The 13,702-nt window shown below is 38.0% G+C and overlaps 1 protein-coding gene across 1 annotated transcript in view; it reads right to left on the reverse strand.

The window, feature by feature from the left end:
- LOC131197192 (histone deacetylase 9-like) overlaps nucleotides 1-13,702 on the reverse strand; it is a 115,878-nt gene that overhangs the window by 24,904 nt on the left and 77,272 nt on the right. Inside the window, exons 7-9 of the mRNA XM_058180935.1 lie at nucleotides 9,777-9,836; nucleotides 7,225-7,356; nucleotides 5,430-5,542 (exon numbers count right to left, since the gene is read on the reverse strand). Of these exons, the coding sequence (XP_058036918.1) occupies nucleotides 5,430-5,542; nucleotides 7,225-7,356; nucleotides 9,777-9,836 (305 nt within the window). The remainder of the gene's footprint in view (nucleotides 1-5,429; nucleotides 5,543-7,224; nucleotides 7,357-9,776; nucleotides 9,837-13,702) is intronic.

Consider the following 13,702-nt stretch of genomic DNA (forward strand, 5'->3'; position numbering starts at 1 on the left):
GATATTGACTTTAAAAGACCAGAACTATCGCCAAAACTGAACACTTTAACAACAGAATAATCAGAGAAGCCATTGAGATAGAAAACGCCACACAGCATGAACAAACAAGATGACACCTCCGCCTACCAGCCATTTGGAAACCCGCCTTATTGACAAACGAGTCCCAACACGAGGAATGACACCAGACCCACACTCACAAGGTCCACACAGGATGTCACCACCGCACATCCACCCAGAAAGCAGACCCAAACCCACACTGATCATGAAGCACGACCAAGGACCAGAAGCCAGACCGCAGCTGCAACATTAGCCATTTCAAACCCTCCAATCCATTCATGCAGCAGACTGACACCCACTATGAAGGTGTAGCACGACCACAAAGCCAAACAACAGCTATGCAGCTCACCAGCTCAAATCCTGCAGCACAGACTAGACTGAGCACAACCAAGCCCCCACCAACACAGGACACACCCCAGCCAATCAGAGCACAGAAAACCCCCAGCCAATCAGAGCACAGCCAAGCTCCCACCCAATCAGTTCAAACCCCACTAGCAGTTAAAAGGAAGAAACAGCTGCGATCACATTGCTCCCAGAAGCACGAAGCTGAAGCCTGAAGATGACGAATGAGACTTCAAACGTCGCCAAGACACTTCCAATTTTACACGGAGAAAACCCGAACAACCAAAGACATATATATATATATATATATATATATATATATATATATATATATATATATATATATATATATATATATATATATATATATATATATATATATAGTATATATTTGTTTTCTGAGGTTTTCACGGGTGTTTGTATATAGGTCTTTGGTTGTTCGGGTTTTCTCCCGTGTAAAATTGGAAGTGTCTTGGCGACGTTTCGAAGTCTCATTCGTCATCTTCAGGCTTCAGCTTCGTGTTTCTGGGAGCAATGTGTGATCGCAGCTGTTTCTTCCTTTTAACTGCTAGTGGGGTTTGAACTGATTGGGTGGGAGCTTGGCTGTGCTCTGATTGGATGGGGGTTTTCTGTGCTCTGATTGGCTGGGGTGTGTCCTGTGTTGGTGGGGGCTTGGTTGTGCTCAGTCTAATCTGTGCTGCAGGATTTGAGCTGGTGAGCTGCACTGCTGCTGTTTGGCTTCGTGTTCGTGGTCGTGCTACATCTTCGTAGTGGGTGTCAGTCTGCTGCATGTATGGATTGGAGGGGTTTGAAGTGGCTAATGTTGCAGCTGCGGTCTGGCTTCTGGTCCTTGGTCGTGCTTCCTGATCAGTGTGGGTTTGGGTGTGCTTTCTGGGTGGATGTGTGGTGGTGACATCCTGTGTGGACCTCGTGAGTGTGGGTCTGGTGTCATTCCTCGTGTTAGGGACACGTTTGTCAATAAGGGCAGGTTTCCAAATGGCTGGTAGGCGGGAGGTATCATCTCGTTTGTTCATGCTGTGTGGGCGTTTTTCTATCTCGATGGCTTCTCTGATTATTCTGTTGTTAAAGTGTTCAGTTTTGGCGATAGTTCTGGTCTTTTTAAAGTCAATATCGTGTCCTGTGACTTTAAAGTGTTGGACCAGGGAAGAAGTTGGTTCCTCTTTTTTGAATGAGTTCTTGTGTTCTTCAATGCGTGCACTTATTCTTCTGTTGGTTTGTCCAATGTATGTGGTGGGGCAGGCGGTGCATGGGATTTCACACAGGATGTCACCACCACACATCCACCCAGAAAGCACACCCAAACCCACACTGATCAGGAAGCACGACCAAGGACCAGAAGCCAGACCGCAGCTGCAACATTAGCCACTTCAAACCCCTCCAATCCATACATGCAGCAGACTGACACCCACTACGAAGATGTAGCACGACCACGAACACGAAGCCAAACAGCAGCAGTGCAGCTCACCAGCTCAAATCCTCCTGCAGCACAGATTAGACTGAGCACAACCAAGCCCCCACCAACACAGGACACACCCCCAGCCAATCAGAGCACAGAAAACCCCCCATCCAATCAGAGCACAGCCAAGCTCCCACCCAATCAGTTCAAACCCCCACTAGCAGTTAAAAGGAAGAAACAGCTGCGATCACACATTGCTCCCAGCAGCTGAAGCCTGAAGATGACGAATGAGACTTGTCGAACGTCGCCAAGACACTTCAATTTTACGGGAGAAAACCGAACAACCAAAGACCTATATATATATATATATATATATATATATATATATATATATATATATATATATATATATATATATATATATATATATATATATATATATATATATATATATATATATATATATATTTTCCTGAGGTTTTCACAGGTGTTTGTATGTAGGTCTTTGGTTGTTCGGGTTTTCTCCCGTGTAAAATTGGAAGTGTCTTGGCGATGTTTCGACGAAGTCTCATTCGTCATCTTCAGGCTTCAGCTTCGTGTTTCTGGGAGCAATGTGTGATCGCAGCTGTTTCTTCCTTTTACCTACTCCTTGATTTTCTAACTCAATTTTGTCTATGGGGTTTCTTAGGATGGTGGATATTGTGCAGAATGCTGTCTTGATGTTGTGTTTCTGGAGGATCTTGATGATTCTGTCTGTGGTGCCTTTTATATATGGGAGGAGGGCTGTGCCATTTTCTTGTTCTCTGTCTTGGATTTTAGTGGGGGGTTCTTTTTGGATTAGCTTGGTAATCTTATTTCTTTGGAATCCATTGGATGTTAGTACGTTACTGAGAGTGTGTAGTTCAGTTTTTAGGTGTTGTTCGTCAGCTAAGCGTTTTGTTCTGGAGATGAGTGTCTTGGCTATGGAATTGATCTGTGCTGGGTGGTGGTGTGAGAGTGCGTGCAGATAGCACGAATGAGTGTTCTTCAATGCGTGCACAATTGTGCACGCATTGAAGAACACAAGAACTCAATCAAAAAAGAGGAACCAACTTCTTCCCTGATCCAACACCTTAAAGCCAATTAGTTTCCCTCCATTGTTTCTTGTCCAGTCCTCTGGTGCTTTGGAAAATAAATTGATCCTCTCTTCTTTGTGACAGCCTCCCAATACTGTGAAATAGTGCTATCATGTCCTCACTAGTCTTTCTTTTCTCTAGACTAGCCAAACAATCCTGCAAACTTTCTTCATAAGTTTGAGTCTCAAGGCCTTTAATCATTTTAATTGCTCTTCTTTGCATTTCTCCCAAAGTATCAACATCTTTTTTGTAATGTGGTAACCAAAACTGGATGCAGTATTCCAGATATGGCCTTAATCATTAAAGGCAGACCTCTTTTGCATCGCAATATTTTAGATCAGGGGTGTCAAACTCAAGGGTGCTTAAATCTGGCCCACGCGGCCAGCCTGGAAATATCAAAGGACCGGCTTGCAGTGCCATACTGGCCAAAACAGGCTTCTGGGGGCGCGTGCAGCCCCCTTGTGGCTCATTTTTGGCCTCCCTGGCCTCCAGCAGCACTCTGCCAGGCACCAATGGGCCACATGGGACCTCCGTTTTTGGCAGGCAGAGTGCTCCAGGAAGCTGGGGAGGCCAAAAACAGGCTGCATGGGGCCTCCGTGTGGCTCATTTTCAGCCAGCAGAGTGCTGCAGGAGAACTGGATTGAACTGGATTACAATTATGTGGCGTCAAGTAAGTGCCTGACTGCATAGAAAACAAGCAACATCGTATGTTAATATTAAAGTTTAATGCCAGATTTTACATACTATAGGTCCATTTAATCTACAATCAACAATTTAAAATTGACAGCTATTTCAATTTACTATCCTGGAAACTTACCTCTGCTGTTAGATCTTGTAATGGCATGTTATTTATGCTATTATATTTTTATTATTGGTTGAATAATAAAAATACAACAGTATAAATAGCTTTTCTGCCTGGAAAAGCAAATTACTATTAAACAATAGGATATAAATTCAGAAATAAAAAGTTTAGTGAGAGTATGAAGAATAAGTAATAAATATTTGCCAGTAATATCTGGTAGAAGAGATAGGAAAATGGTTATAGTATAGAACTGTGGAAAGAAAGAAGAGAAGGGAAAGAGCCTGTGTCAAATGCCCACCATGGCTATGCCCAACCCTGGCCACAGCCACTATGATCTCCCACACCTGACCACACTCCCCTCCCCAATCCTCCGATGTCAAACACAACCCTAATGTGGCCCTCAATGAAATCAAGTTTGACACCTCTGTTTTATATGTTAATTTTTATACATGTATCTGCCCTTAATCTATAGGACAGCTTTGGAGCAGTTAGCAGCATCAAAACCAGAAGATGGCAATCATAGTGAGTTATAGTTGTTCTCCTGTGCTTGAATATCCAATAAGCATTTATCACTCTTTTTGTTATGGAAAATCATGCTAGTGATTTCCTTAACTGATTTAAATAAGACCATTTACCTACATCTAAATATTGGACAAGAAGTCCACAGATATCCAGCAAAAGGCTGGATTCATCTATCCACACGTACATACATGTTCCTCCAATTATGTTTGACTTTGTGATACTTAAACCTCCAAAACAATAATAAGATTAAAAATTAAAACATAAGGATTGAATAATTTAGTTTTCCTAAGTCCCACGAAACAATAACTTATATATACAATCACTCCCCAAGAAGAGACATAAACAACCCTTCAGATCCAAAGTTTGATCCATTGAAAAAAAACCAGATCTTAATGGCAAATTACAAATTTATGTAATTACAAATTCAGGTAATCCTCGACTTAAAACTTTATTTAGTGACCGTTTAAAGTTACAACAGCACTAAAAAAGTGACTTAGGACCATTTTCACACGGCTGTTGCAGCATCCCCATCAAAATTCAGATTCTTGGCAGCTAGTTCATATTATTGACAGTTGCAATATCCTGTGGTCATGTGATCAATTTTTGATCTTCTGAGAAGCAAAGTCAATGGGGAAGCCAGATTCATTTAACAACTTTGTTATTAATTTAACTGTGATGTTTCATTTAACAACTGTGACAAGAAAATGAAACAAAACTCATTTAAGAAATGTCTCACGTAACAACAAAACTGGCCTCAATTGTGGTAATAAGTCGAGGACCACCTGTACAGTTACAGTGCAGCCACTGTGAAATTGGAAGGAATGCTGTTCCAAAGAGGGGTAGGAGCCCAGTTGAAAACATCCAAACCTGAGATCTCTGAAGATGACACTGGCTAAGGGTAGCAACCCAGAGAGAATTTTATTTTCAGATATAAAAGGATAGGCAGAGTGCACTGGAAGAACCACAAAGAACTTTAAAGGTGACAATCATCTCCCTGAATTTCATCCAGGAACAAAATTATAATCTGTGTAGTTCTCAACAGATGGATGTTAGATGATAAATCACCTGGTATCCGTAACTACTTAAGCACTGCATTTTGGACTTGTAGTTTTTGGTGTCTTAAGGTTAGTGCAGTTATCCAAATACCAGATACATAAAACCATTATTTTCTTACCTCGGCTGAGGAATTCAAAGGCAATACTGATGTTTCATTCTCTGTATTTCTTGTAGGACCATTACATGGTGAACTTGGGCCTGATCCTGGAGAACTGCTACCAACTGATGATTCTGAAATGTTGGTAAAAGAAATAAATCTAAGTATGATTGGTCATCAGAAAATTTAAGCTACAACAGAAAATAAGTTGCCCACACAATATACTGTATTCTTTTATTCAAGTCATAATTTTTCTTTACTTCATAATGTTTCCAATACACAAAAAACTACAATTTATTACTTGAGCAATATTTTCCTCCTTCCAAGATGGGCAAGTTTCTCAGTGGTAGGCAAAATACTAAAAAAAGTTCCTAATGAGTAAAGGAAAAGGAAGTACCTTTGGCTGAATTCTCTGCTGCCTCTGTAAGAGACCAGCATGATAGAGATACTGGACTCCCAAAGGTCAAGATAACATGTCATCAATTCATGAGGCCTGCTGCCATTCCTAGGCTGTTTGGATAAACCCCTGGAGGACTCAGTTGTGAACTGGCCTTTATATGAGCAACTAATAAAAAACAATACCTCATTTGCAGTTCAGTCAGTGAATTTTAAGGGAAAAACAGGAATCTTCAAAATCTTAATATAGTATATTAATGATTTTATCATACTTTGTTTTGCTATAAAAAGGTCTGCTTTTTTAAGATTGCATGGTGAGGCAAAACAATATACCACTGTTGAAGAATAGATTAAAGTGTCTATTAAAGTTCTTGATATACTATTGATCATGCAAACATCAAATGTCCTTTTTTATAAATAAACAGATGGTTCATAAGTACAGTCTTCAAAAATAATCTTGATGCTAATGACCAAAAGACATACAATATCATTTGGTTCCTTTAAATTAGCTATTTACTATTTACTAAGGCTGTGACTGAAATTATTGAGAATTGTTTCAGATCTCATGCAAGCACAAACATGGTACCTCTCTGCTATTCATTAAAGGAACTGTTATGATCTTTTTCAGGTTTCTATACAAACTACAAAATAAAGATGCTATTTTTAAAAATAAACAGTTAATTAAAGTGACTTTAGCACAATCTTCTTCAAACTTTGCAGGGAATCTTGGAAAAGTTTGCCCATTTTTAACATTTATAATTGGAGTTCTGTGGTTCATTTTTACATAAGATATAAACCATTTCTTGTGAATATATTTTTCTGAATCATTTTTCAAAAGTGCACATCTGATTTTAAAGGCATCTTCCAAATAGCGATCCTCTAATTAAAAGAAACCAGTGGCAGAAATAATACAATAAGAACTAATATTAATTAAAGTTAGTTAACTGCCACATAACACCCCAGACTTAACTGTCAATAAGAAAAACAAAAAAGTCTGGATAGTGAATGTGGTAATACCTGGAGAAAGCAGAATAGAAAGAACTGGAGAAGATAACAAAATACAAAGAGCTGCAAACTGAAATAGAATGACTATGGCAAAAAGAAAGGAAAGGTAGTATCAATATTACTACCTTTCGGTGAAATCGCAAAACAACTGGAGCACTACATGAACACCATTGGATTGACAAAATCACCATAATCAATTGCAAAAGACAACTTTACTTGTAACATATTCCATCAAATGTTTTTAATCCATCAAATGTTTTTAATCCATCAAATGTCAAATGTCAACATCTGCCTATCCCAAGCCCTTGGGAAGGACTTCATAGGTAGATAAAAATGCCAAATCCAGTCTGGATATCTTTTCTGACTATGTAATAAACTATAATAATAATTAGACATGGAAATTCTAGTTCATTACCTGTCATCTCAATTAATCTTTTCTTCAATGAGCAGGCCATTGTTCCATCCTTCCTTCTGAGTAAAGGGCTGCTTCTTCTTTCTGTTACTTTTTGTTTTAACTTGGAGCGAACTTTCAAATTAGGTTCGGAAGCTGAGAATAAGATCACAAAAATCTATCATTACAGACTACAAACTTGCAAGCTTCCTTTTTGGACCTGCTGCCTTCCCAGGTTTGCAAAGTTTGCCTACAACTTCCAACTTAACTCATGGTCATTGAACAAAGTTATACAAATTATTAAATAATAGTAGGTTCACATATAAATGTCTGAACCAATGTTTGAAACCATGGTTTATGTTTACATATATGGCTTAATGCAACGAAGTATAATTCACTTAGTTTGTATTTACTCATCTTATTTCTGGTTTGTTACTGTTTTCTGCTGAAGCTTTAATAAACCTACAAATACCAATTTTAAAAGAATAACCACCAACAAAATGCAAACAAGTCATGATTAGCTTGTTCTTTTGCAAAAATGTTGGCTTCTTGAACGCCTAATCATCTCTTTAAATCATAAATAGTAGAGATTGATTTATGCATTCTACATGTTTATATACACAAATGTGGTTGATGTGGTGTTTTTAATATTACTTGAAATTTCCTTCATCTTTCACATTTGCCACGTAGATAGGGCTGAAGGAAAATGGAATTTAAAATCTGGAAAGTCAAACTCTGATATAAATATTGTTCAAAACGATTTGTTTTACTTTACTCATTTCCCAAATGCCCTGTAAAATACACTGATGTTGTTTTATTATTTTTTAAGTGAGAAAGTATACTTAAATAATATATTGTTCATGGCAACTATCACAATTGAAAAACGAAAAACAGAATAAACCTAATATATATGTTTGTTGTTGTTTTTAAAAATAAATATACATATTTATTTATTTATTTATTTCTATCAGTGATACTCCATTCCTACAGGCTCTATATATTCCATTCCTACAGGATTATACTATATACTGTATAATCCTCAGAAAAATTTTTTTAAACATCATAACATTATAATCATAAATTTAACCCACCCATTCCAACAATATCCTCCATTAAGGACAGATTCTGTCTTACATCCCCTATTGGCCTATTAAACAACCATGTTCTAATAGTCTTGTGGAAAGAGTTGGTTCGGTTTTGCAAAGGCAAGCTGATTCAGAGATGGAGACCACGACTGAGAAGGTTTGATTAAACATCTTTGTGGGTAGAATTACTTTAAAGATGGGACCTGCAGCAAGCCTTCTCCCCATTTACTGAATTGGCAGATTTAGTGAAGGCAGACAGAGAAGGTACTCTTAAAGACATTGAGGTCCTAAACCATGGGGAACTTTAAAAATGATAACTATACTCTGAATTTGCCCCAAAGCTAATTGGCAAACAATGCAGCTTTTGGATTAGATTGAGTAAATTTAGAGGCATGCATAACTATCCAGATGGCTATATGCTGTAGAAGAGTAAACCTCCTTCAATAGTCTTCAAGGAAGATGCAAACCTCCAATGTTAAAGTAACAAAAACAAGAGTGGCACTCATATGTGGAACATCATTCCCAGATTAGTCTAGCCCTGACCCTGCTGGCCTTTCACAAGGTGCTAAAAACTTGGATTTGTGCCTAGGTCTGGAGATGCAAAAGTGTAAGTCCATTTTCTGACTTTGTTGATAATTATTTTAAGTTCAGCTTTCATGTGTTTTCATTTTGTATTATGTGTTTTGTTTGTTTTTATCTATTTTATTATACTCTGCTCAGAGTCACATATGTGAGATAGACAGCTATATAATTCAAAGAAATAAAAATAAATATAATGATTATGTGCAATGCATTCTAATTCAGGAAAGGACAAAAGTGCTAGCCTAGCTGTAATTGTGTGAAGGCTGTCCTTGTCGTGGCCTTCACCTACTGTTCAAGCAGAAGTTTGAGTCCAAGAGAAACTCAAGATTGTGAATCAGCTCCATATAGGAGCAGAACTTTAACATGTAGAGAATCAGGAAGGAAGAAAGAAAGGAAGAATTATTATATAAGAAAATAAGCTAAAACATTCCTTAAGTTCTGAGAAATAAGAAGTATTAATTGGGATATAAGTAGAAATCGAGTCCTAACACATTTTAGGCCAGATACATAGACAAATTTTTAAAGTCTTATGAAAGGCCAACAGGGTTGGGACCATTCTAATCTCCAATGGAAGGATATTCCACAAAGTAGGATCTATGGCAGAGAAGGTCCATCTTCTAGTTCCTGCCAATCAACTCGATGGATGACAGGATCTGCGGCATGCCCAATCTTCTGGATCAAATTGGATGGATAGAAACACTTGGAAAAATATGGTTCCTTGGGTAATGTAGTCCCAAGCCATGTAGGGCTTTGAAGATGATAACCAGCACCTTGAATTGCACCCAGAAACATACTGGTAGCCATTGCAGCTCACTTAGTAGTGGTATTACATTTGCTAAATATCCAGCATCATTTACTACCCGCACATTCTACACCAGTTTATATCTCAGTGAATCAGGAGGATCCTACCTGAATCTCTTCCAAACACTACCTTTTCCTCAAGATGATCTCCTTGACTCTCCACATAACCTACAGATGGAACATATTCAGATTGATAAGGCCTTTGGATTTACAACTATTCCAGCCAATTAGTGTTCAGTGTCGGTATGGAGCTAGCTATCTTCAGCATACTGATGTTACCTCGCTCTGTATCAATGAACGGCCTAATCCAGTAGCTTCATATAAATGTTGAATGGCAGGGCATCCTTATAATAGAAAATCTGAACATGTGACCTCTTCCCAGACACATGTTGTTTTCTCAGATACATACTGTTTGCTGTTGACTACTCAGAAAGAATGATAACTGTTAAACAGTGTCCCACATTTCCAAACCTGAAAGAGGTCCAGTTACCATGGCCAAAAGTTCAACAAAACCAGGACAGTCACACTTCTCCATTTCAGCCTTGCCAGAGATAATCCAGCCGAGCAACCATAGCCAGTTGTGAATCTCAACTAATATGGGAGTAAATAATTCATCCTCTCTAGAACTCTCTGTAGTTGTAAAACCACCTCCTTTCCTAAAAAAGATAGTTTGACTCCAGAACATAAAAATCTAAAATATGTGAGTTTCTTAAGGAAAATTGGGACTGTTTTGAAAGATGACTTGGAAAATTCAAAGTCATCTTCAGTACAGAATACAGTAACCAACTGGTAATGGGTTAAAGCCATTTAGTTGGTTTACCTCACTCTTGTTGGCATTGTGTTGGGTACTTTTTCCAGGTCAAATTCGAGTGCTATTTTTCACATATAAAACATTTTCACATTTCCTCCAGTACCATCTGGTCTGAACAGAATTTTCCCATCTAGTGTGGCCTACTCAGGAGTTGCTCCACATTCCCATCTTCAGGAAGCTAGAAATATGGAAGAGAAGAAGCAAGCATTTTCCAACCCTGTCCTAGTCCTGTGGAAAGTTTGCCATCTAATATTTGGAGACACCTCATGCTCCTACCTTTTAGAAAGGCAACATATACTATTCTTTTACCATTCTTTGTTGGGGGGGGCAATGAGGGGGCAGTTGAATTTGCTTATTATTTCTGGTTCTAAATCTTTTGTGATAGTAATAAATACTTTTTTTTTTCAATTGCAATAATAAAAAAATAAAAATAAGTAAATTGTTTTGAGTCTCGGTAAGATAGGTAAACAAATAAATATAACCTTGAAATTGTGATGGATTTGCTTATACTCCTTATATACTTAATGTACTTTACATAGGATTGCTTTTTTATGCAGACAAGAAACTCCAGTTAGTATGAAAGTCAGCAATCAGATTTGTCTTAAGAACATATTTAATTTTTTGCTTAGGCAAAAAACAAAGTGCTGGTCATTATTTACTCTGCAAAGATCTAGGTTATGTCAGCGAATGTCTCTTGCTGCATGAATTTCAATACCTAACAGCATTTAAATGTTCATGAAGTTGTTTCACAATTATTCAAAAGCACTGTGCTTTCTAGACTTTGAAACTCAATCCTGGATATTTTAGAGTTGCAGTTCATTTATCAGCTTTTAAAACAGCCCTTAAAATACATCTTTTAACCTTTGCTTTTATCAATTATTTTAATCATTAATATTGCCTATTATTTAATTGACATTTTAGCAATTTATTAATTTAACTTTAAGAAATAATCCTGTTCTTACAAAATTGCTCTGAACTCGATGAGTTCATCAAAACATCAAATTGTTATCTGCCTTATAGGAACATTAAACTCTCTACTCTAACATGTGTCACAGATAGTTGCATTGTCATTATGACATATTGCTTGCCTCTACAAGTGAAAAGCAATTCTAAGAGTGGTATTATAAAATTGTTTTAGTCCAACCCACAGATTTGATCCAACTCTGCTTATTTTGGGGAATTCATTCACCAACTTGTAATTTAAAGGATAAGCCTGACCTTTGGCTTGGAAAAAAAAAGAGAGCATGCATGAGTATTATTTTGTTGACGGAAAGCTCCTTTCACTTTGAGGAGTATCCTTCTAAGGCAGGGCTGTCAAACTTGATTTCATTGAGCGCTGCATCAGAGTTGCGTTTGACGTTGGGGAGCTGGGATGGGTGTGATGGGGGGGGGGTGACCAGCTCAACATCACTCATGTCAAGGGGCACTTGTGGTGGCCCAAGCACTCTGCCAGAGAAAACAGGGTCCAGAGCTCCGTTTTAAGCTGCGACGATCTCCTGCAAGCCTCTGCCAGTGAAAATGGAGCTTGGAGGGCTACAAGCAGCCTTCCCGAGCTCTGTTTTCGCTAGCATAGGCACTGTGGGCCGGTCCTTTGCTGTTTCCAAGGTGGTCCTGTGGGCCAGATCTAAACACGCTGTGGGCCACATCCAGCCAGTGGGCCTTGAGTTTCACACCGTTCTAAGGGTTATAAATAGATAAGTCAAGTGGGTGAAGGTACCCTTACCATTTTTAGGGAAAACCAGAATTTTTTAGGCATAGCCCAAGAGCAACATAAAAAACTCAATTCTTTATTTGCTTACATCATATAGACAGAATCTTGCCAGATTAAGCCTATACTTTCCTCACCTAACAGATATACCCTGGGACACTCTAGAGAATGATTCTTCTAAAGCTCTTCCTCTTTACATGCTCCAGCGTCAGACTATGCCTAATCTTGTCTTGTCCTCTTTGGAATGTGTTCCTTCCTTCCTTCCTGGGAATCTATTGCATTAGGCTTGTCCATCAAAATATGCTATGGTTGTGATTTTCTCTTCTTGAGCATCTCTACTCCCAGTTTAGGTATACAGAAAAGATTAGAGAAAAATATCTACAAATAAATGAATAAATAAATTGTCTTTCTTATAATGTGTTAAATAATTAAATAATGTGCTATTTGCAGAATTATTTTAGGAAATCATGATTTAAAACTCTCTTCAACCATGAAGGATCCTGGTGACATTAAGTAACTAACTATTATTCAACCTAGTCTATCTTATAGGATTGCTATGGGAATAATACTGGAAGAACCATGTATGTATAATTTGAACTACTTGAAACAAATGGGACATCTATAAATATTAAGACAAAAGTGACAATGTTAATCTGTTTTTCTCTCCCTACAGAATTTAATTAAGATAAAATTACTTTATGATTTGGATTTTTTAATCTGAATTATTAAATAAGTTTGACTTAATTAGCTTCATGCACAACATAAACTTCCATCTGGTAGAGTAATTTTACAGACTTAATTGTATACCACCATAAGTCAATAGGACACTGAGGAAAACTATTGAAAAGCTATTTCCTTTCCTTTGGAAGAGAATTATGTACAATTTCAGCATGATTTGCATTGCTAACACTGAAAGTCAACTGGGAGAAATCACTCTCATTTATATTACTTTCCCATGAGAAAATCAAGAAAGACTATAAAACTAGTGCCATTATTCAAAAACACTCCAACATACTGAGTCTGAGCACATATTTAATATAAACTTTTCCATAGCTTGGAAAAGATCCTTTATCAATAACCGACACAGTCTGCTTTAGAAGTCTTGATAAATAGCCATAACTGAGAGCTTTGTGATCTCATCTAAGATGAGAGTTTGTGCTGTGTAGACCAGAAATGCCATTCCATGTACAATTTCTTACAGTAGCAAAGAAGATCTGCTTTATTCTTGCGGGGCTCTACAAGATTCCCTCCTTACCCATTTCTGTTACTATGGATCTCTCCCAGTGGTGGGTTTCAATTTTTTTTACTACTATTCTGTGGGCGTGGCCTGGTTGGCATGGCCTAGTGGGCATGACTTAGTGGGCAGGGCAGGGGAAGGATACTGTAAAATCTCCATTCCCACCCCACTCCAGGGAAAGGTTATTGCGAAATCCCCATTTCCTCCTGGTCAGCTGGGACTTGGATGGCAGATAATAGATGGGGGTGGGGGGAGCCATTCAGAATTTTTACTACTGG

Source organism: Ahaetulla prasina, chromosome 4 (assembly GCF_028640845.1).
Source record: "Ahaetulla prasina isolate Xishuangbanna chromosome 4, ASM2864084v1, whole genome shotgun sequence".
Classification (NCBI taxonomy): Eukaryota; Metazoa; Chordata; class Lepidosauria; order Squamata; family Colubridae; genus Ahaetulla; species Ahaetulla prasina.